Source organism: Rhinatrema bivittatum, chromosome 1 (assembly GCF_901001135.1).
Source record: "Rhinatrema bivittatum chromosome 1, aRhiBiv1.1, whole genome shotgun sequence".
Lineage (NCBI taxonomy): Eukaryota > Metazoa > Chordata > Amphibia > Gymnophiona > Rhinatrematidae > Rhinatrema > Rhinatrema bivittatum.
This window is the reverse complement of record NC_042615.1, coordinates 511751886-511776454: the sequence shown is the minus strand read 5'-3', so window position 1 is coordinate 511776454 and position 24569 is coordinate 511751886. Positions and strand designations below refer to the sequence as shown.

Genomic DNA, 24569 nt, shown 5'->3' with positions numbered 1-24569 from the left:
ATACGAGCAACGAGGTGGACCTGAGGTCCGTGGTGCAGGTTACCCGGGAAGGAATAGGCCCTCGAGGAGCGAGTGCCTAAGGTCGTCCGGCAGGGCACCTGGAAAGGAACAAACAAGACCCCCGAGAAGCGGGTGTCCTGAATAGTTAGAGAGAGGCAACCCCGAAGGGTGGATAGAAGCAGAAGGGCACCCGAGGAGCAGGTACCCAGAGCTTCCAGGAATCAGCGAGATACTCCGGAGGGTAGAAGGAGGTGTTCCAAGTGGGCAGCTTAGAAGCGGTCAGAATTAGCTGGACCGTAATCCTTGCTAACTCATAGCACTGTGGGTGAGCGGAGACTAAGTACCCGAAGGTAGGGATGTCATGTGGTGGGGCCGCACCCGAGGTTCCCGCCATGATGTATTCAAATGTGCGGGAAGTGCACTCGCACCCTAGGAGGCCTCAGGAGGAAACAGGACCTTTCCATGCCAGTCCGGGGACGCTGGAGAGGTCGGCAAACAGCAGTGGAGACAGCCATCTTTCCCAAGGGAGAGGAGAGAGGTAAAAAAGAGATAAGGCAGAGAGGTCGCAGCCGTCTGCGACCGACGGCCGCAACGGCAAGATTATACATAATCAATGCTAAAGTCATTGTGGATGTCCTGAAAACCAGAGTAGTGGCAGTCCTGAAATCTTTTTGGGGCATATGTAATCAACATGAGGAACATGTCTCACAAACATCAGTGAAAAGAGTTATATGGAATGAATTTATTCTCTGGAAAAAATATTGCTTAATTTGTACGTATGTTGCTTTTATACAATACTATCTCTATGGCTTTGCAAGGCTCAGATTTTGTAATGTTCAGTGCATGCACTTTTAGTTCAGTCATTAATCCAGCATCAGTATTGAAACTGCACAACTTATTACCATATGAAACCATTCAGTTTTTCTAAGAGAATAAGTATACTTGGTTAACTTGTTCAAAGCGCATTACATACATGATTCACAGGTTTATGCAATAGGATTTGCTTGAGATTAGCAAAACAATGCTAAAGTCAGAGTCATCAACTTTTCCACAGGCCAGGACTGGACACTTGAGGTCTCAGGGGGAGGGGTTTCCCTTTCCTTCCTCTCATCTGCATAAATTTGTCCCTACCTCCATGAACCTGCATCCTCTCTCTCGTCTATCCCCTCTGCACCTTCTGTCTTTCTCTACACAAGGAAAACTAAAACCAGCCCAATTATGAATGTTCTGTGAAATATGAAGAGTAGTACTAATTATATTGACACTAAAGCTAATATTAAAAAAAAATAGCCCTTCCTTGAAAACTGCTTCAAACTTCCACAAGTTTATTTCACTTTTTTTTGTTTAGATCCTGCCAGCAAACTACGTAAGCAGTGTATCTATGTATGCACTAAAGGGCAATGATCTGTTAAGGCTCCACATATGGAAGCAATGGAGGGTTCCTGCCACTCAGCTTCTCTGTAGGAGTAAATTACAATTACAATTACAATACAATAAACCTCCCATAGCAAAACAGCACTAACTGTCAGCACTCAAATAGTAACAACCTTACCTATGAAAAGGCAACACTGCAAATATTACACCAGACCCTAAAACATTAATACACCTCCTTTTAGTAAAACAGAACAAGCTAAACTGCTATAAATCCCTACACAGAAACTGCATGCTAGCAGAATACTTCTCTTCCGTCACGCATGCAGAACACAGACAGACCCTCACCAAATACAGGTGACAGGTGGGAGAGAGACAGGTTGGCATGGAGACTAGTGAGAGAGGCATCTCAGAAAAGATATAGTTGCACTGGAGAAAGTGTAGAGAAGGGCGACCAAATGATAAGAGGCATGGATCGGCTGTCCTAAGGCTAAGGAAGTTAGGACTGTTCAGTTTGGAGAAGAGATGACTGAGGAGGGATATGATATATGTCTACAAAATTATGAAAGGACTTGAAAAAGTTAATGTAAATCGGTTATTTACTCTCTCAGATAACAGAAGGACTAGGGGGAACTACATGAAGTTTACAAGTAGCTCATTTCAAACAAATCAAAAATTATTTTTCACTCAGCGCATAGTTAAGCTATGGAATTTATTGCCAGAGGATGTGGATACAGCAGTTAGTGAAGCTGGGTTTTAAAAAGGTTTGGATAAGATCCTAGAGGAAAAATCCATAAACTGCTATTAATTAATAAGCAATATTAGCTTGAGATTTATTTAATGTTTGGGTACTTGCCAGGTACTTGGATTGGCCACCGGTGGAAACAGGATACTGGGCATGATGGACCCTTGGTCTGACCCAGTATGGCAATTTCTTATGTTCTTAAGAAAAAGAATATAAAGTATAAATAGAAACATACAGACACAATCTGAACTGGAAAACACAGGAAGCCAGACCCCACATGCAATGCAACAATGGAAAAACAGAAGCGTTACCATTTTCTCATAAAACTTCAAATAATAAAATCAAGAAATATATATCATCTATAACAGTAAAACCTACTAATAAAAAGAATAAGAGGCGGATTTTCAAAGAGTTACGTGCGTAACCCCGAAAACCCGCTCCTGGGCGTGCCGAGCCTATTTTGCATAGGCTCGGCAACGTGCACAAGCCCCGGGACACGTTAATGTCCCGGGGCTTGAAAAAAGGGGCGAGGCTGGGTGGTCCGGAGCGGGGGCGTGGCCAGAGGCCTCCGAAAGCCTGCTAAGCTGGGGAATTGTGCGCCGGCACTTAGCCGGCGCGCGCAACCTATGCCTGCCCAGAGGCAGACGCAACTTAAATAATAAAGTAGGGGAGGGATTTAGGTAGGGCTGGGGGTCGGGTTAGATAGGAGAAGGGAGGGGAAGGTGCGGGGGGGGGGGGCAAAAGGAAAGTTTCCTCCAAGGCCGAGGTGCATTCCCTTGCGTGCGCCACCCCCGGATTTTATGACATGTGTGTGGCTGCGCGTGCATGTTATAAAATCGGGCGTAGATTAGAAAATCTGGCCCAATAAGTATTTTAAAACAGCTGACAAATAGAATATCCAATAATTAAAAACTCATGTACAAATTTTTAAAAATTTCCCAAGCAGGATTAATATATTTCAAAATAGCAGGCACATCAAACACCCAAATTAATAAAGATAAAACAATTACCTGCCTTCCATACCTGTCCTCCTGAGATTGTTGTAGACTGAGGGGGAGAGCCACAAACTTTCATCTTCTCTTTCTCTCACACAAACACAGTACACATCACACACATACTCTCTTTCTGTCACACATGCTCCCACCCACTCACACCCTCCATCACACATGCTCCCACTCCCACACTCACATACACTCTCTCTGTCACATACACACACAACTTTTCTTTGCAGAGCTGAGATGGTGAAGGGAGGAAGGCAGGCACTGAGCATAGCAGCAGCCAGCAGCACAGAGAGGTACGCACCTTTCTTTTGCAGAGCCGGGTGCAGGAAACAGCAACTTTACTTTTGAGGGCTGGGCCAGCAGCTCCACTCACACCGGCCTTAGTGGACAGGGAAGGAGGTGGAGGCACCGAGTAGCAGCTTGCAGGCAGGTGAGATGTGACTGCATCAGCACTGCCTAGCTGGTGGCCGCACAGGATTTTACGTAGAACAATGAGGTCAAGGTCGGACACACATAGCCACAGGAAAACTGAAGTGCATTAGCATTCCTGCCAGCGTCACAGCTGCAGAAATCAGTTACCCTGCCAAATCCTGGGAGGAGCAGTCAAAGCGGAGGGGGAAAGGAGAGCCAAGCTCCGAGGACACTGGTAGGCAGAGGCTACCAAGGAGACAACTGAGGTCTGATTTGAGGGAGGGAAGGGAAGGGAAGCGCAGGTCCGGGGCATGCAGGCCACAAACTTTACTTACAGGCAGTAACGGGAGAATAGAACCAATTACCATTTTAATAGCATCCCTCTGGGTGCCTCTACTATATTCTTTTGGAAGTATTGCTCCCAGAAATGGGCACAGTACTAGATGTTATATACCATAAAGAAAATAATATAAGTATTTTTCAGTGGAAAGGTCATTTTGGAACGGGGGTGGGGGTGGGGGTGGCACAATCTGAGGCTCCAGGGGGGTGGGGGTGGGTGGGGAGGGACTAGATTAAGGAGCAACAGAACATTTATTAACAGACGAGGTGGTGGACAAATGGAGCAGCCTCCCAGGTAAGGGACGTGAGGGGATGGGGGTCAAAAAACAGTAACAGACTCAAGAAAACATAAATTATAGAGCATTCTTAGTTATTAGAAAGTCAGAGGTAGGGTGGCTTCTGAGGTATTGCAGACAGAAAGGTAAATGGGCAGAATAGTTGGACTTTAGGGTCTTTATCTGCTATTTTATTCTATCTTTTTTTCTATGAGAGGATGATGCCATTAAAGTCTATGCTGGTTGACAACATGTGGAAAAGATATTTAGAACAGTAATACCACTGAAATCTCAAGAAGTAAACAATGTAGGGGAGAGATATTTAAGAGGGTGATGCCACTGAAGTTTATGAAGAAAAATTAACTGATTAAAGGGTGACCATTTCCTTTGAGTGCCACATTTTCTGTAACTATTCTTAGGCTGATATGAACAACTGTAACTATAGTACCAAAATTTATATTCTACAAGTACAAATAGTTTCAGTCTTTTACTTCTTCCTCCACAGGAACATGTAGTAATATCATATCCAGTGAATTTGCCCAATACTATTTCCCTTACCGAAACACAAGTGGACTGTTCTGTGTGACCAACTGCACTGCAGGGATTGAAGGGAAGATGAACTGCAACTATGGGACCTGCAGTGTAATGACTCAAGGACCCACATGTTGGTAAGTTTGGGAACCCGAAGTGGAGAGTTCAAAGTCTCCGAGACTCAGACACCGCACTTACAGGCCGATGCAATACTGTGCCCTCGGGCTAGCGCACCGCTTAACACACAATTGGATGAGCATTTTGGATGCGCTAAAATAATTCCTGATGCAATATGGGGGTTAACGCCGTCCAAACCAGCGTGTAGCTAACAGTGTTCATCACATGTAAATTCCATGTAGATGAGGCTATTAGCTATTACCCCGCGATTTAAAAAATTCCCACGCAGCCAACGCGCCCGTTGTAACATACAAAGTTTAGCACCAGCCCGGGAGCTGGCGTTAAGGCATGCCACGCTCAAGGGCTCAACCACACAAAACAAAAATCCTGCTTTCTGTGGTTTCTTCTGTTAGTATCGATGTGATAATAAGTAGGAGGAAGCAAAGAAAGCAGCATCATGCAAGTCTTGACAAAAAGAGAATTTCTGGGCGTGCTGTCTGGCGGGGAAGACAGCTCAGCTGCCGCTCAAACCGAGAGGTGAGCGCTACCCTCCAGCTGGCCAGGCTAGCGGGCTCCAGGGGCACTTGCCCAGGCGGCTCTGCTGCGGAGGGAAGGTGCCGACGATTAAAAATGCATTTAGTTACTCCATCACAGTGCCGATTGGTCCATTCACGGTCACATGACAGTGAAAGGACCAATCCCCTTTCAGAATGATGTCCTGAAAGGAGATTGGTCCTTTCACTGCAATCGGAAACAGCCCTGCCAGGGTGGGGAGGGAGCTCTGGCCAGGCTGTTGCGGGTGCACAGCTTCGTCTCCTGGGCATTCAATGCAGAGCACTAGGGCCGCACAAATTATCCATTGCGTGTCCCTTTTAGCGCAGCAGCTCATTTGCCTGTTGCATCAAGTGTTCAGCAGAGGTGGATGTGCGCATTCAAAAATGTGCACCCAGTTTAGACACACATTTTTTACGAGCATGATATTGCATCGGCCTGTTAGAGATTTACATTGAGTGAAGAAGCAAGCAGAAAGTTACCCAGGCAACAACAGCCGGGATATTATTCAGCAGGACTTACCTGAATATACTCACCCAGGTAACTTTAGGACTGTGATTTAGCTAACCAGAATTAACCACCTAAATTTTTCCAGACAATGCTGAATATCAGCACTACCCAAATAAATTTAGGACACCCCCCCCCCCCCCACTACTCTTCTTTTTACTCAGCTAAATTTTACCTGGGCAAAATGTTACCCAGATACAATTCTGCCAGACAGTGGGGCAGGAAATTGAAGTCTTGGGGTTTGTCCAGCTTGCTAAAGTTAGGTGGACAAAAACAGAAATGGAACCAGTTTTCTCTGTTCCCGGGGCCGCAATACAGAATTATGCCCCCCCCCCCCCCTTTCATTTAACAGTGCCTGCTCTGATACAGCACTTTCCCCTTTATCAACAAAGGCACAACTATCCTTATAGTGGTGGCAGCTTCAGTAATTCGACCCCTCCTACCCAGCATCAGCTCTTTCTCTTCCCACACCCCATGCCCACCAATCCTTTCTCTTCCCCTCCCCTGCTTTCCCTGTATCCCCTCTACCCCACTCCATTCTGTGCCCCGAGTCCCCTTCTTTCTCTCCCCACTCCTTGCCCTGCATTCCCCCCCCCCCAACCACCACCACCACCACCTGCCTAAGGTCTTCCTTTTTCCCACCCACTACTTGTTTTGCATCCCCTTTTCATCCTCGCCCAACCCCTGCCCAGCAGCGGGAGTCCCCTCTCTTCCACCCACTCCCTGCCCAGCAACAGCAGCCCCTTCTCTCTTTTTGCCCCCTCCATAACCTACTGCACAGCAGCACTCCCTTTTTGGCTCCCCTCTTTACGCCTGCCAAGTGGCAGCACCCTCTCCTCTCCCTATTTCTGTCTCTCCTCTCTCCTCTGCTCCTCAGGGCTGCAATGCTGGAGATCTTTCTGCAGTGGCAGCAGCAAGAGGTGAAGAAACTTAAAATCAACACAGGGTCAGTGAGCTAAGAGGCAGCCCCTAGCTTTCTCCTACACGTGTTTATTCATTGCAGTATACTGAAACAATTCTTGCTGTAGTAAGGTTAGGTTCCATATTAGGAGCTACCACCCAGGAAAAAGATCTAGACATCATAGTGGATATTTGGATAATACTTTAAAATCGTCGGCTCAGTGTGCTGCAGCAGTCAAAAAAGCAAACAGAATGTTGGGAATTATTAGAAAGGGAATGGTGAATAAAACGGAAAATGTCATAATGCCTCTGTATCACTCCATGATGAGACCACACCTTGAATACTGTGTAGAAATCTGGTCACCGCATCTCAAAAAAGATATAGTTGCGATGGAGAAGATACAGAGAAGGGAAACCAAAATGATTAGGGGATGGAGCAGCTCCCCTATGAGGAAAGGCTGAAGAGGTTAGGGCTGTTCAGCTTGGAGAAGAGACGGCTGAGGGGGGATATGATAAGAGGTCTTTAAGATCATGTGTGACCGAGTAGAGTCTTGAACGAGTAGATGTGACTCGGTTATTTACACTTTCGAATAATAGAAGGACTAGGGGGCACTCCATGAAGTTAGCAAGAAGCACATTTAAGACTAATCAGAGAAAATTCTTTTTCACTCAATGCACAATAAAGCTCTGGAATTTGTTGCCAGAGGATGTGGTTAGTGCAGTTAGTGTAGCTGGGTTCAAAAGAGGTTTGGATAAGTTCTTGGAGGAGAAGTCCATTAGCTGCTATTAATCAAGTTTACTTAGGGGTAGATTTTCAAACCACGCGATTTGGCGTACTTTTGCTGGCGCATCAGGCGCAAGCAAAAGTACGCGGGATTTTAGTAGATACGCGCGTAGCCGCGCGTATCCGCTAAAATCCTGGATCGGCGCGCGCAAGGCTATCGATTCCGTATAGCCGGCGCGCGCTGAGCCGCGCAGCCTACCCCCGTTCCCTCCCCTCACCTTCCCCTCCCTTCCCCTACCTAACCCACCCGCCCGGCCCTGTCTAAACCCCCCCTTACCTTTGTCGGGGGATTTACGCCTCCCGGAGGGAGACGTAAATCCCCGCGCGCCAGCGGGCCGCTAGCGCGCTGGGACGCAACCTGGGGGCGGGTCCGGAGGGCGCGACCACGCCCCCGGACCGACCCGGGCCGTAACCACGCCCCCGGGCCCGAACCGAAACGCCCCGAAAACACCGCGCGGAACGGGCCCGCCCCCCACACGCCCCCTCAGAAAACCCCGGGACTTACGCGAGTCCCGGGGCTCTGCGCGCGCCGGTAGGCCTATGTAAAATAGGCGCACCGGCGCGCAGGGCGGATTTAGGCGGATTTAGGCGAGCAGGGCTCTTAAAATCCGCCCCAAAGGGAATAGCCACTGCTATTAATTGCATCAGTAGCATGGGATCTTCTTATTGTTTGGGTAATTGCTAGGTTCTTGTGACCTGGTTTGGCCTCTGTTGGAAACAGAATGCTGGGCTTGATGGACCTTTGGTCTGACCCAGCATGGCAATTTCTTATGTTCTTATGACTGAGGATGTCCCCCAGAACAGATTAGGTAACCACTTCCCTAGGTCCTTCAGCCTTGCACATCCTCCTCAATTAATTTTCAGGCTCAAAGGCTCTTCCTGCGTGTTTATAATTAAACTCTGCAAGTCCCCACCGCAATCGTTCCCAGAAGAATCCTGTAAAATCACATAACAGGTCATCATACTTTTAAATAATGTATTTTGTTTTGCAAAATATATGATTAAGAAATCATGTCACAGTGTCTGTTGATTACTGGAAAAAGACTGTAAAAAAAAAGATCCCAAGGAATACCTAAATTTATCAAGAAATTTATATTCAGCTGCTGTGAGGTTCTGCTAATTAGCTGGCTAAATGAATCCCCCTAAGTAGTGCTGAATATTCAGTTGCGTAGCTGCGTGACTGAATACACCCAGCTATCTTAAAGTTAGCAGGATAAGTTTATCTGGCCAACTTTAGGACAGCTAGGCAGGATGACCAGAGTTAGCCAGATAAATAAATAAATCTGAATATCGGAGTTAGGAAGATAACTTATCTGGCTAACTTTGTATCTCCCCGGAACGCCTCTCACTTATCAGGTCAAATTCTTGCTGGACAAATAGCCATCTAGAATTTAGCCAAGTAATTGGCCAAATTTTAATTTTGCTGGATAACTTCAAATGCATTTGAATATGGACCTCTAAAAGGTATACATACTATATTGGTTAAAGTTAATCTCTGTGGCTGGCTGGGCTGAACTAGAATTTTTTCCCTTTACTACTCAAAATAGGAAACATTCAAATTATGTTCTCACTTGAGTTACAGTGACACAAAGTCACCCAATTATCTGGTACTTTGTGAAGTAACACACAAATTCTACAAAAAGTCACTCAGAACCTATATAGAACGCCTGCCATACCAACACAGCAATAACTCCCAGAGCTCAAACAGAAACAACCTTGCATGAAAAGGAAACACTGTAAATATTCCACCTGGGCCTAAAACACCAATACATCTTCTAGTGGGAAAAAGAACAAGACGGACCTATACAGATCCCTACACAGAACCTACATGCTAGGAGAATAGTTCATCTCCATCTCCCACAGATGCTCACCAAATACAGAATAGGGGAATCACAAATTAGAAATAGAAATACGCAGATAAAAACTGAATTCTTCTTTGTTCTGTTATCCTCTCCATTTCCCGCCCCCTTCCTCTTTCTGTTCCCTGCAGATTGGAGGAGAGGGGGACCAAGAGAGGGAGGGGGCTTGGATTAGGGAGGATCCTTCTTTGCTTTGCACTGTACTCTATTTAATCTAGGTTCATATCCATCCAGTTCCTTGTATGCTGCCTGGGAGGGGCTAGAGTAGGAAGGAGAGGGCTGATCTCTGCTGCGTTACATTTTGGGCACTGGCCAATAAAGACATCAGGACATAGCCTTGTGTGCTCACGCCCATAGGTAAAAGCATCCTTGCTATTGACACCCGGGGCAGCTGCCCCCTTGCACCCCCCCCCCCCCCACCAGTCCTGGGGCTATGGACAAAACCTTTTCAATGTCAACTTCATAAATGTTTTCTAAGGCATGAGTGGAAGTGGATTCAGGTTAGCTTGTTTACTGATCTCTGAGTTGCTGCCTGTACTAGTCTTCTAATGGGCACCAACCACTGAAAAGTGGAAGGTGCACGCATCATATCTATAGACACCCCTCATTAAAAAAGTGGAAGTTCTCATTATAGGAATGGATGACAGCTTAGGTTAGACTAGCTCAACACAGATTTGAGCCTGGTCTTTACTGGAGGCCAGATCAGAATTGCCACACCTATGTGTTTTTCAGGTTTTTCCTAAAGCTCTTCTGACTTGATATCTTCTCCACAGGTGTCCTAATTCAGACATGTACCTCTACTTTGGACAGCAATGTGACTCGAGGCTCCACAAGCCTGGGCTGATTGGAGGCATTACAACAGCTGTGTTAGTGCTCATCATCATCATCGCCATCACCACTTTCATGTTCTGGCCGTCAAGGAGGGCTCACAAATTCATAATCCATTCTCAGTAGGTCAAATTTTTGATGAATATTTACTCAAATACTTAGAAAGGATTTTTCATTCTTATTTCTCTAACAAGTGGCAATAGTGGTGTTGCCATGATTAATACTGATTTTATGCAGAATATCCTTTTGGAATGGATTTTGCTGAATTGAGTTTAGCTGGTTCTAATTTGATCAAACCATCACTGCAGAAAAGGTGATTGCAGTGGAGAAGTTTGCAGCATGTGATTTCTACCAATTACCCCTTTCCCCAAAATTAAATCCAACCTGATATATCATTTTATGATGACTACATGATGAACTCTTCTAGGGAACTGAATGGATTGCAATGAGCTAATTTTTAGGAAAAAAAATTATTAAATTTAATATTTGTCACAGAAAATTAAACTTCTGATTCAAGTGATTAACAGTGTATTCTGTGGATGTTTGTAGGAAAAAATTAGCAGATGATAAGAACTGGTTGGAAGAAGACCATGAGTGGACATCCCCACAGCATTTTAGCTACATAAATCCAGAATCAGCTTTATGGGAAGGTAAGGTCCATCCATTCCAATCTGTCCTTCATTCTCCAGAGAGAATAGATCACCAGACTCTCATATTCATTTATTTATCACCTTCCCAAAAAGATTCCAAAGTGATATACAATAAAATAACAGTATACAACAAATACAAAGGCAATAATATACAATAAATATAAGAAATGTACAAACTCACAAGTATTTGCCTAAAATTCATATCAATCTCTGATAATTAACTGAGTCAAAAGATAAGGCTTGTATTGCAGAGGTTTAATTATGTTTTGTTTTCTTGATTTTTATGTTTTGTTTTTTGAGCCAATATTCATTTTATGTTTTATGTTAATTTAATGTGAATGTGTCACTGTGAACCACTTAGGAATTTAAATAAGTGATAAAGAAATAAAGAAATAAATAGCAAATAAATAGCAAAACATCTAAATCTAAATACATATTTACTGCACTGCTCCCTCTCTCTGTCCCAAATTCCTAGTTTAATAGCTATACATCAATAGGTCTTTTATCTCTATTATTTTATTTTCCTTTAAATCTCCTTTTGCAGGGACAGAAAACAGCAACCTCTATTCCAGCAGAGAACTTTTCAAGTCCTGTCTTGAAAATGTGGACACAACTCTGCAGGTATGTATCTTTGTGTGCTACGAAAATAGTTTGAGAGTTGAATTAATTTGGTGTGTAATTAGAAGTTTTAATTTAATTCTGATGGTATCTTTGTATACAGAAAAAGTAGTCTGAGTGTTGATATAATGTTGAATTAATTCTGTGTTGAGTTTGAGGTTTAAAATGAATTATCAGTGTATCTTTGTGTTGCGTCCATCAGTCACAGACGGCTGCGACTGCTCTGCCTTACCTCTTTTTCTCCCCTTTCTCTCTCTTTGGGCAAGATGGCTGTCTCCGGTGCTGAGTGCCTCAGCGTTTCCAGACCAGCATGGATGGTCCCATCTCCATGCTCACTCCGGTGGCCTCCTAAGGCGCGAGGGTGCACATCTCCTATGCTCAAATACACGTCATGGCGGGAACCTCGGGGGCAGCCCCACCGCATGCCGTCAGTACTTCTGGGTATATCTAGCCTCTGCTTCCGCTACTAATTTGAGTTAGCAAAGACTTTGCTTCGCTACTCTGCCTGCTCTAAGCTGTATGCTTAGACGCCACTTTGACGCTAAGGGCCTCGCTCCAGCAGAGGCTCTAGACATCCGCTCCTCGGGGGTCTCTCACTTACAACTTCCCTTCAGGATCCTCACTAACCAAGACAACCGTTCCTCTGGGGTCTTTTCTATTCATTTCCAGGATATTGAAGCATTGGGTACTCAATCCTCGAGGTCCTATCTACTTCATATCCTGCACCACGGACCTTCAGTCCCACCATTCTACCATCAGGAAGATGCCTTCACTCTGTGAGTACCTCTATGATCTGGAACTCCAACTCCTCACACCAGCCATGGCGTTACTCACACTGCGGGCTCCTGCCTATCCTGAACATCTGGGTGAGACTATACTTCTGAGCCTGTTCAGCGTATCAGCACTTTGTGGATCAGTGCCTTACCTTCCTGCTTCACCATCTATTACAGCAGTACAATAAAGACTCTATACATTCTGTGTCTGCTATCTGTGTCAGCCTATCGCAGTGGTTCCCTATGGGGCTCCTCCCCGTAGCCGGAGTCATCTCCATTGCGACCAAGGGTCCACAATGCCTCAAACACAACAGATTGCTAACTCCATGGACTCGGCTCGGCTCGCAGCCCTGCAGGTCATCCCTGGCCTAGCCCAGCAGATTACAGAACAACAAAAGTCTTTGGAGAACCTAGCTACTGCCTTCAATCAGTTACATGCTCAACTGAACTCTTCAGCTCCTCCTGTGAAGTAAGTGCTGTTGCCAGTGGTAACCCTTAAGACCAATGTGCCTTTATCCTACACCTAGATGCTTCATGGGTGAAGCCAAGATGTGCAGAGGGTTCATCAATCAATGCAGTATGCATTCTTCATTACAGCCTACCCTCTTTCACACTGAGGCTTCAAAGACCACCTACATCCTGTTGTTCCTTGAAGGTCAAGCCCTGGCCTGGGCTTCACCGCTATGGCAACGTGAAGATCCTATTCTGAATGACCTACCAGGATTTCTACAACTTTTTAAGTCTGTGTTTGATGACCCGGCTCGCCAGACCATCACTGGATCTGCCTCGCTCAACCTTCAGCAAGGTAACAAGACACTTACAGACTTTGCTTTTGAATTTAAGACTCTAGCATCCGAACTTCATTGGGACACTGGATGCTTACGTTCCATATTCATGGAGGGTCTCAACTCTCACATAAAGGACAAATTAGTGGCTCGTGATTTGCCTGATTCCCTTGAGTCCCTGATGGAACTAGCATCATACTCAAGAGGCTAAGAGTCCACGAAAGTCTACAGAGGTTTCTAACCGTCCTATTACTTCCAGCTTACCGTCTGCATCCCTAGAGGAGGAAGAGCCTATGCAACTAGGCCGAAGCCACTTGACCTCTAAGGAGAGACGTTATTGCAAGCACATGGGGTAGTGCATGTACTGTAGCCAATCGGGTCATGCTGTCCAAACCTGTTCCATTTGTCTGGGAAACTGACGGACCTAGGATCTGTGGGAGGATTTCTCCTGGGCCTCACCTCTCCTACTCCTCCATTACCTTTACCTGTATCTCTGCTTTGCGGAGGTCTCGAATTTTAGACTCTTGCTCTCATTGACTCCAGTGCCGGAGGTAATTTTATTCTGAAGCGCTTGGTCGAACATCTGAGGATTCCTACCACACCAATAGCTAAGCCTCTGCTATTGTCATCCATCCATGGAGAACCACTTCCTGGAGAAGTTTCATTGACCACCCAGGCCTTTGGCCTGTGCACTGGAGCCCTACACTCAGAATCAATTTCTTTTCTAGTGTTGGAAAAAGCCATGCAGCCGGTGGTGTTGGGCCTGCGTGGCATCAAGACCATATGCCACAATTTAATTGGGCTACCTTGGAACTGTCCCGGTGGGGACCAGACTATCATGGTCAGTGCCTTGCTGAAGTTTCACTGCTCATCTGCATGCCTACCACTCCATCTTTACCTGACTTACCTCCACAATACGCCTCCTTTCAGGATGTTTTCCTAAGCAAGCAGCTGATATTCTTCTGCTACACAGAGTGTTCGATTGTGCCATAAAACTGAAGCCAAATTCTGAACCTCGCAAAAGAAGAGTCTACCCTCTTTCTGTAGCTGAGACCAAAGCTATGTCTACCTACATACAAGAAAATCTACAAAAGGAATTTATCAGACCTTCCAAATCCCTTGCTGGTGCAGGCTTCTTTTTTGTAGGAAAAAAAGATGGCAACTTACACCCCTGCATCGACAACAGGGGTCTGAATGTGATTACTATCAAGGATAGGTATCCCCTCGCCTTAATATTTGAACTGTTTGATAGACTCCAAGGGGTCAAAATATTCTCCAACTTGGACCTAAAAGGAAATTACAACTTGGTGCGTATTCAAGAAGGAGATGAATGGAAGACTGCTTTTAACACCCATGATGGACACTTTGAATACCTCTTCATGCCCTTCGGTTTAAGTAACGCACCTGCAGTCTTTCATAATATGATGAACGACATCTTATGGGACTTACTGTATCAATGCATAGTAGTATATCTTGATGATATACTGATCTTTTCTCAGGATCTGCAAAGTCATCAGGAGGATGTTACGAAAGTCCTAAGATGCCTGATGAGTACCACCTTTACGCAAAGCTTGAGAAGTACGAATTTCACAAAGAAGCTGTACCCTTCCTGGGATATATCGTTTCAAAGAACGGTTTTCAAATGGATCCCAAGAAACTTGAAAGTATCCAGGACTGGCCTCAACCCAAAGGCCTGAAGGCATTGCGTCGCTTCTTGGGATTCACCAATTACTACCGATCCTTTATTAAAAACTACTCATCACTGACAGTCCCTCTAACTGCTATGACCAAGAAGGGAGCCAACCCTGCCAATTGGTCTCATGAAGCCATCTCAGCCTTCATGACGCTCAAGGAGGCTTTTCAAAAGAAGCCTTGTCTCCGCCACCCTGACCCACACTGTCCTTTCATCATGGAGGTTGACGCATCCGACGTTGGTGTAGGGGCAGTTCTAAGTCAGTACAGCGAATCCAATGTGCTCCATCCTTGCTCCTTTTTTTCTAGGCGATTCTCGCCTGCTGAGAGAAACCATGGGATAAGAGACAAGGAGCTTCTCGGGATCAAACTGGCTTTTGAAGAGTAGCATCCCTGGCTAGAAGGTGCACAACACCAAATAGTAGTATACACCGATCACAAGAATCTAGAGTACCTTCGACATGCTCAACGACTCAACCACCGTCAAGCAAGATGGTCTGTTTTTCAACAGGTTCGATTTCCTACTGAAATACCGTCCAGGAGAGAACACCCAGGCTGATGCCCTATTGTGCTCCTTCTCACCACAGGACGTGCCAGATGAACCCCATCATATCATCGATCCCGCAAGAGTTGTTCTCGTAGCCACCCACATGGTACCTGCTGGGAAGATGGTGGTGGCCAGAGGTTTAAGAAAAAGACTGTTGAAATGGGCACACGATTCCTGTCTGGCAGGCCATCCTGGACAGAGTTGTACCTTAGCAATGTTGCAAAGATACTATTGGTGGCCAACCATGAAGAAGGACATGAAAGCGTATGTGGGTTCCTGCGCTGTCTGTGCCAAGCAAAAACCACCACCCAGGCAACCTTGGGGTTTATTACAACATCTACCATCACTGGATGAACCATGGACCCATATCACTACCGATTTCGTAGTAGACCTGCCATCATCCAGCGGCAATAACACCATATGGGTTACGGTCGACCGTTTCTCTAAAATGGCACACTTTGTAGCATTACCAGGATTACCCTCTGCTACTGAGTTAGCAAAACTCTTCATTAAACACATCTTCCGTCTTCATGGGATGCCCAAACATATCCTATCCGACAGAGGAGTGCAATTTACTGCAAAGTTTTGGAGAGCAATATGTCAAAAATTTGACATCGCCTTGGATTTAACCTCTGCCTACCATCCTCAGTCTAACGGTCAACTCTAGACAGAACAACTGGGCTCAATTACTGCCTTGGGCAGAATTTGCCATCAATTCACATCCTGCGTCTTCAACGGGGTCTTCCCCTTTCCAGCTTGTCTACGGGAGACAACCTTTACCTCCGCTACTTCAGTAGCCTCTCCTGCTGCCCAGGGTACCGCAGCAGAATTATCCCAGCTTTGGAGACAGACGAAGGAGTTCCTTCTTAAAGCAGCACAAAAGGCAAAGAGGACCTATGATGCTCATCATCAAAAGGCACCCCAGTTCCAGGTTGGAGACAAGGTTTGGTTAAGCACAAAATCCCTCTGACTCAAGCTCCCTTCTGCAAGATTTGCTCCTCGCTTTGTGGGACCTTGCTCCATCCTTCGCTATTAGGAAATTTAACATACAGTCTCAAACTGCCTCCATCAATGAAGATACACAATGCATTTCATGTATCTCTACTAAAGACAGACTACTGCAACTCCCTACTGTTAGGACTACCACAATCCACAATTCGGCCACTACAAATATTACAAAATTCAGCTGCTAGAGTTTTGACTGGCAAAAAAAAGAATGATCACACTACAGGAACACTTGCCGATTTACACTGGCTCCCAATTGAACAAAGAATTCAATACAAGGCTTTATGCATAATACATAAACTAATCCACGATGAAAAAGCTGACTGGCTTAACACTGCTCTGCGCGTACATGTCCCACAAAGAAACCTAAGATCTGCTAATAAGGCTCTACTAACTGTTCCCTCTGTCAAAACAGCACGCCTCACGCAAGTTAGGGAGAGAGCACTATCACTGGCTGGCCCCGTGCTATGGAACACCATGCCACTCGAAATAAGGCTGCAGAGAAACTTCAAAATATTCAAATCCAATCTGAAAACCTGGCTATTTAAACAAGCTTTTTATAAAGATAAAGAGAAGGAAAAAAACAGTTGATTGATTAGGATGCACCAAACTAGAAATTGTTATTTGTAACCAACAAATGCACATTAAGGTTAAATTCTTTCCATCTAATATGCTCCCTACAGACAAGGTTAATGTACACACATAGTTTATTGAAGTGAATTGTTACCACACTATGATGGCACTTGATTAATTGTAATATATACCACTTACTTTATTCATTATCGTGCCTTGCTGTAAACCATTGTGACGGTTATCCAACTTAACGACGGTATGGAAGAGCTTTTAAATAAATAAATAAATAAATAAATAAATAAATAAATAAATAAATAAATAAAGCCAGTGATACTCTCAGAGTTCTCCAGAAGAGATCCAGAGCCTACCAGCCTGGACACAGAAGATGACATTGAATATGCCGTAGATGACATCCTTGATGTACGTAAAAGAGACAAGACATGGGAGTACCTCATCTCTTGATAGAACTATGGCCTAGAGGAAAACTCCTGGGAACCACTGCCCAATATTACAGACAAGGAGATGCTATGCCAGTTCCACCTGGCACACCCACCCAAAACCCAGACCACCTGGAAGAGGTTTTGGAGGTGGCCCTTTGAAGAGGGGTACTGTTGCGATCGTCGGTCACAGATGGCTGCAACCGATTTGCCTTACTTCTTTTTCTCCCCTTTCTCTCTGTTTGGGCAAGATGGCTGTCTCTGGTGCCAAATGCCGAGGGCCTCGGCGTTTCCAGACCAGTATGGGAGTCCCATCCGCCATGCTCACTCCCGTGGCCTCGTAGGGCACGAGTGCGCACATCTCCGATGCTCAAATACACGTCATGGTGGGAACCTCGGTGGTGGCCCCACCGCATGACGTCAGTACCTCCGGGTATATCTTGCCTCCGCTTCCGCTACCAATTTGAGTTAGCAAAGACTTCACTTCGCTACTCTGCCTGCTCTAAGCTGTATGCTTAGATGCCACTTTCACGCTAAGGGCCTCGCTCCAGCAGAAGGTCTAGACACCCGCTCCTCGTGGGTCTCTCGCTTCCAACTTCCCTTCAGGGTCCTCACTAACCAAGACAACCTCTCCTCAGGGGTCTTTTCTTTCTATTCATTTTCAGGATATTGGACCATTGGGTACTCGCTCCTCGAGGGCCTGTCTGCTTCATATCCTGCACCACGGACCTTCGGTCTCACCATTCTACAATCACGAAGATGCCTTCATTCTGTGAGTACCTCTATGATCCGGCGCTCCAACTCCACCCACCAGCCACGGCATTACCCGCACTGCAGCCTCCTACCTATCATGAGCATCTGGGTGAAACTATACTTCTGAGTCTGTTGGGCATATTGGCACTTCGTGGATCAGTGCCTTACCTTCCCTCTTCACCATCTATTACAGCAGTACAATAAAGACTCTATCCATTCTGTGGCTGCTATCTGTGTCAGCCTATCGCAGTGGTTCCCCATGGGGGTCCTCCCCATGGGCGGAGTCATCTCCATTGCGACCAAGGGTCCATAATGCCTCAAACACAACACTTTGTATATGGAAAAGCTCGTTTGAGAGTTGAATTAATTCTGCATGCTTTGCTCTGAGAAGATGTGAGATGGTTACTGACAAGTAATTAGAGGTGTCTGCTTCTCACCTTCCCTACCAATCTCCAACTGATCCCAGTAATAATTTTTTTATACATGAACTGTTATCCCTATTGGGATGAAAATAATTTTCAAAATAACAGCTCTAGGTGATTGATTTGCAGATGACTCACCACAGGAGACCATGATCCCTGGGTCCACGCCACACTGATGTGTCTTCCATCCCTGGGTGGAAGCATTGGTAGACAGAGCCACTAGATGTGGTCATACGTACAGTGGGATATATTTACTGTTTGGGATTTTGCCAGGTACTTGTGAACTGGATTGGCCACTATTGAAGACAAGATACTGAACTTGATGGACCCTTGGTGTGACCCAGTATGGCAATTCTTATGTTCTTATATTCTTATGAGAGTCCCAACTTAAAAACTTCTGGATTCATCCACCACTCAAGGGATGTTCTTATTCTGAGGGTATTGGAGATTTGTGGAATAAAGGCTGGTATTGCTGATCCCATTGGCTTTGGTGCACTACTGAAGGCCCTGCATGTGCACGCAAGTCAGAGGAACCACATAAACTGCAGCAGCAATGTGTCTGAGAAGGACCAGGACTACCTTGCTTACAATCGGTCCTGTTGAAGAAGAGACCTTACTAGGCCCATGAGCATTGTGGTACTTTAAGTGAATCTATATAGGCTCCTATGAACTGGTTGACTCAGAAATGTTGACTCAGAAAAGTTGACCAGGAAACCCAGGGACTTAAGGAGCCATATGGTCTTTTCAAGGGACTCCAAAACTCCTGACAAAGATGGACCTGTCACCACCCAATCATACAGGTATGGGAACATGCAAACTCCTTGCCAGTGAAGTTGTATTCCCATGACTACTCGGCATTTTGTAAACACATTTGTGCATTGGTAATGAGTGTTCTTCTCCGCAAATCTGAGGAAGTTCCAATGGACAAGAAAAATGGCAATGTGTACATAAGCATCTTTCAGATCCAGATCACATATCTGATCACTCAGTAGAATGAAAGAAAATTTTGAGGGAGTTCATTCTGAACCTCTCCTGAACCAACAACTTGTTCAGTCACCCACAAGTCTAGGCATCAATCCACAAGTATAAGCATCAACCCCCCTGATTTATGCTGAAGGATCATTTCCACCTCCAGCTGCAGTTAGGCTGATTAAGAAGTGTTGGAGATGAAGACTAAAATCTGTTAGCTCAGAAGAAAGCAAAAGTAATATAAGCAGTAGCCTTACTCCACAATTTTCATAAGAACATAAGAAATTGCCATGCTGGGTCAGACCAAGGGTCCATCAAGCCCAGCATCCTGTTTCCAACAGAGGTCGAACCAGACCACAATAACCTGGCAATTACCCAAACACCAAGAAGATCCCATGCCACTGATGCAATTAATAGCAGTGGCTATTCCCTAAGTAAACTTGATTAATAGCAGTTAATGTACTTCTCCTCCAAGAACTTATCCAAACCTTTTTTGAACCCAGCTACACTAACTGCACTAACCACATCTTCTGGCAACAAATTCCAGAGCTTTATTGTGCGTTGAGTGAAAAATAATTTTCTCCGATTAGTCTTAAATGTGCTACTTGCTAACCCAACTGGTCCTTGGTAACTCAGAGACAAGCTGAGAAGGAGTCAACCCTTCCCTCCAGTGAAGGAGGCAGAAAGTTGTTATCAAAGTCATCAAAAACTGGTCCTAAACTTAGGCTGCATTTGCTGCTGAGCCTTTGGCTCATGCCTTTTCCTCTAATGAACTTGAGCAGGTAGCTGCTACTGGTGAAGAGTGGGAGGAACCTAATGACAGTGAAAAAAGCAGAAGGGTTATCTTTAGAAGAATGGACATTTCTAGGAAAAATACTGGCATTGGGTAGGAGCTAGTTGGTCCCCCAATGCAGCTCATAACAACTGTAAAGTGGCTTAGTCTTCCTTAATCAGGGCCACTGTCTCTTGAATTTAATTGCTGAATAAGTTGTAGGATACATCTGGAAGACAATCATGCAAGTCTTCTCGGAGCCCACTTGCTCACAACTATGCAAGCCTTCAGGCTCCTATGGAGGTAGCCAAAGTCCTGATCATAGAATCAAAAGCGTGGTAGACAATATGGACAAGGTGCTTCTCACATTCCTCCATGACCTTCACTACTCAATGGAAGTCAGCCTTCTCTGGGTCTGATGATTCCATCAAAGGCTTTTAGTTGTGCATGCATTTTTGCAAATTCTTCACCATGTGGAACCGGAACCGGTAGACTGGAATCCAGGAACTCAGCATGGATCCCTTAAAGAGTGTTGGATTGATCATGAGTGTGTCTAGCACACTTCAATACTGACTTAATCCCCATGGAATAGTGTGGTAGTTGGACCACTCCAAATTATGTGGAAGTCTGGGCCTGTATTTGAGACCAGATTTCCAGGCAACCAGAAGGCACAATATTGGCATCTGCATATATTTTTTCTTTTTTTTCTCCCTTTTCCTTTCACTTCTTTTCTCCTTCCTCTCTCCCTTTTCCTCCTTCTTTCTTCCTCCCTCCCTCTCTCCTTCCCTTCCTCCTCTTCTTTCACCTTTTCCCCTCTTGGGTCTCTTAATTTACATCATTACCCCTCATTCTCTTTAAATTAGTTTCTCCAAGGAAAAACCCTTCATAATATCTAACAAGCTATAAAATATAATAACAGATAAAATAAGGCTATATGATATCATAAGCCTGATTAAAAGACAAGTTTCGATCAACTTTCTAAACCTTTTAAGACAGATTTCTTTTTTAATTTTCACTGGTAACATATTCCATAAAAAGGACCCTGAACCATAAATAACCACTCATGTTATACATCTAATCATATACATTTAAAAGAGAAAAATTCCAAATGTAATTGTATTGCTGAACGTAGTGACCTTGTAGGCTGATAGAGTTTCAAATCCAAATTAAAAACCAGAGATACAAGCCCATTGATACCTTTAAAAATGAAAATTAAATCCCTGAACTGATTCGCCAAATTATTGGGAGCCAGTGATATTGAGTGAAAGTTGGAGTAATATGTTGTCGTAAAGAAAGCCCATAAATAATTCTTGCTGCTAAATTTTGGACATATCGAAAAGCTCATTGTAGTCTGTGGTAAACCAAGATACAATATGTTGCAATAGTCAAGTGGTGTCACAATTAGAGAATAAACTATTGTTTTTAAACCATTTTCTTCAAAAAATAGCTGGGAGTCCCTCTGTGCTGGAGTAGGAAGAGAGATGTCCTCTTCAAACATAGAAACATAGAAACATAGAAATGACAGCAGAAGAAGACCAAACGGCCCATCCAGTCTGCCCAGCAAGTTTCGCACTTTTTTTTTTCTCATACTTATCGGTTACTCTTGGCTCTTAGTAACCTTTTGGTTCTATTTCCCTTCCACCCTCACCATTAATGTAGAGAGCTGTGTTGGAACTGCAGCTAAATGAAATATCTAGCTTAATTAGTTAGGGGTAGTAACTGCCCCAATAAGCAAGCTACACCCATGCTTATTTGTTTACCCAGACTATGTATTTCAGTCCTTGTTGTTTGTTGTCTGTATATAGATCCACTTTTCTTCTTTCCCCCTGCCGTTGAAGCAGAGAGTTATGCTGGATATGCATTGGATCATCCTCATTAAATGCTGCCTGTAAAGCCAAGGAGCTACATCTGCCGTGACAGCAAATGGCTCTGAGGCATTCCACATTGGGTGTTTACAGCTCCTATTGAACAGCACCTTAGTTCATGGATGGTACCATCAGTGTCTCCTTCTTCATCATAGCGGAGCTCAAACTTATGTGCCGAAGTGCTCTGCTCTGACACAATAAAGGCACCTTCACATGCTGTGCCAAGTGTGATGACTGTCCCTTAGAATGTGAGCTCTGCAGCAATGAGAAAGATGGCACCTTGGTTGGCCCCAGATCCAAGTAAAATAAATAGCTGAGAGCCATGGGGAATCTTCTGAGCTATGAAGGATGATAGGACCTGCACTGATGAGGCTATCTCCCACCTCGGTGGTGAGGAGGTTCCTGCTCCTGCCTATGGTGCTGATCTTTACTTTGGCTCCAAGGGAGATGGCTCTGAAGGGGTTCCTTCACGTTATTTAGGTGCTTTTCTTCGTGCCTCACCCAGTGCCATAAGCTTCCATACCAAACTCAACCCCTGACCTGAGATGGATCCAGGAACTGGTGCCACAGAGGGGGGAAATTTTCTGTGCTTACAGGAATGAGAATGAAAAGATTCCTGTTTTCATTTCCTATGTTGGGAGTCTGATGAGGAGCAGCCCTGCTGCTCATCCTCATGCAAAGGCTTTAGATTCTTACTTGCCAGTGCCTTCCTTAGGGACTTCACCTTCCAGGTGTGATGTTGCTCCATTCTAGGAGACATCTGACCATAGCTGCAGCAGCTGGAGGAGATGTGGTCCAGGCCAAGACAGCAATAGCAGACAGAAGGGAGGCAATATTCAGTCACTCAGTGGCTCAGCTAGTTAACCGGATAAACTTACCGGGCTTAAAGTTAGCTGGATAGGTCCAGATACAGGGACGGCTCTCTAATGAGGTAGGGTGATGTGGTCATCTGAAGCAGCAAAATTTTGGAGTGGCAAAAAGTGCCCCTCAAAATGCCCAGAGGCCACCTCACCTTGCTGCCAAGAGGGCGCTAAACTCGATCTAACTTTAGACAGGTCAGAATATTGGAGCTAGCTGGATACTTTATCCAACTAACTCCGTTCCTCCCGAAACAATTCCAGAACCTTTTTCCTACCATCTTCCATGCCTGCTTGTTGACAGAGAATAATTTGAGATATGGTTTTATAAGCTTAGATCTTCAACCTCTTCTTTAATTCAAACTCACAATCAATTTTTTTATCCCTTTCATCAATCTCTCTTTTATAGGTATCTGTGAAAAGGCCTGAGATAATTATAGACTTACCACAGTAATTATTCACTTGGATCAGCTATGGCAATCTTTACCAAGAAGAGTCAATTCCACAAGCTTAATAATGAAGTTCACAGCTCTAGGCATTTCTGAGCAAGTCATAGAAACAGATGATATGATGCGATGGAAACCAACCATGGAACAGCAAGGAAAACTTGACCCCTCAAGAAAGGTTCTGGCACTTTATGAGAAGTTCTGGTCTACAGGGCAAACAAGGAATTTGTCCAGATGGCAATGTTGATTCAGAATGGTCAACATTCCCTGGCTATTTTGATGGATGATTTTGGACAGGGGTTAATTCATGCTGTATTCATGCTTTATATATGCTTGGGATTCTCTTGATGATCTGCTCTTCAGCTGTCTGTCATATATTGATATATTACATGTTTTGGCATGATACCTACATGGGGTTTTGATGATGACCCACAACACACTGTTCTCACATTGCAGAATTATCCATGCTGATTCTTGTGTCATATATTCATAATAATTTAAAATGTACTGGCAAATAAAAACCACTTATTTCATGTAAAGGAGTCCATGTAAGACCCTCTATTTTATGACAACCCACAAGGAAATCCTGGTTGAAAGGCATGTCCTCTGGGGAGAGTGTTAAGAAGGCAGATCCCAGAGAGGATAGGAGGCCACAGACACGACTAGGAGAAAGTAGGAACTTTGCTAAATGATTTTTTTTTTATTCCTTTTAAGTGGATTACATTCATGTACTGCAGGCATTTCCCTATCCCCAGAGAGCTTATAATCTATGTTTGTACCTGAGACAATGGAGGGTAAAGTGATTTACCCAAGGTCACAAGGAGCAACAGCGGGACTTGAATGCTGGTCTCCTAGTTCATAGCACGCTGCTCTAACCACTAGGCTACTCCTCCATTCAGGTGCATAAATTGATGATTTTCTATTTCCAGCCCTGCTGAGGTAAGCAGGCTTGTGTTTTGTTAAATTTTTTATTGCAATTAACAAAAACTGCAAAAGGATAGCCAGAGTCCATGTTCCCTTTAGTTTGGTCCACTGTTGTTCCACCTCTCCTTTTTCTCCCAGCCTTCTAATTCAACCTCCAGGTATGCCCCCATTTCGACAAAGTGTGTATTTTTGAAAGTCAAAGCTCGAGTCTTCGTGTGACTTCTCCGCATCCTGTTTGCGATGTCAAACCATACTATTTGA

At 44.7% G+C, this 24569-nt stretch overlaps 1 protein-coding gene across 1 annotated transcript in view; it reads left to right on the top strand.

Moving 5' to 3' along the window:
- LOC115096704 (mucin-2-like) overlaps window positions 1-24017 on the top strand; it is a 76690-nt gene extending 52673 nt beyond the window's left edge. Inside the window, exons 7-11 of the mRNA XM_029611720.1 lie at window positions 4648-4810; window positions 10166-10342; window positions 10770-10870; window positions 11415-11491; window positions 23348-24017. Coding sequence (XP_029467580.1) covers window positions 4648-4810; window positions 10166-10342; window positions 10770-10870; window positions 11415-11491; window positions 23348-23392 — 563 coding nt within the window. The 3' untranslated portion in view covers window positions 23393-24017. The remainder of the gene's footprint in view (window positions 1-4647; window positions 4811-10165; window positions 10343-10769; window positions 10871-11414; window positions 11492-23347) is intronic.
- The last annotated feature ends 552 nt before the right edge of the window (window positions 24018-24569 follow it).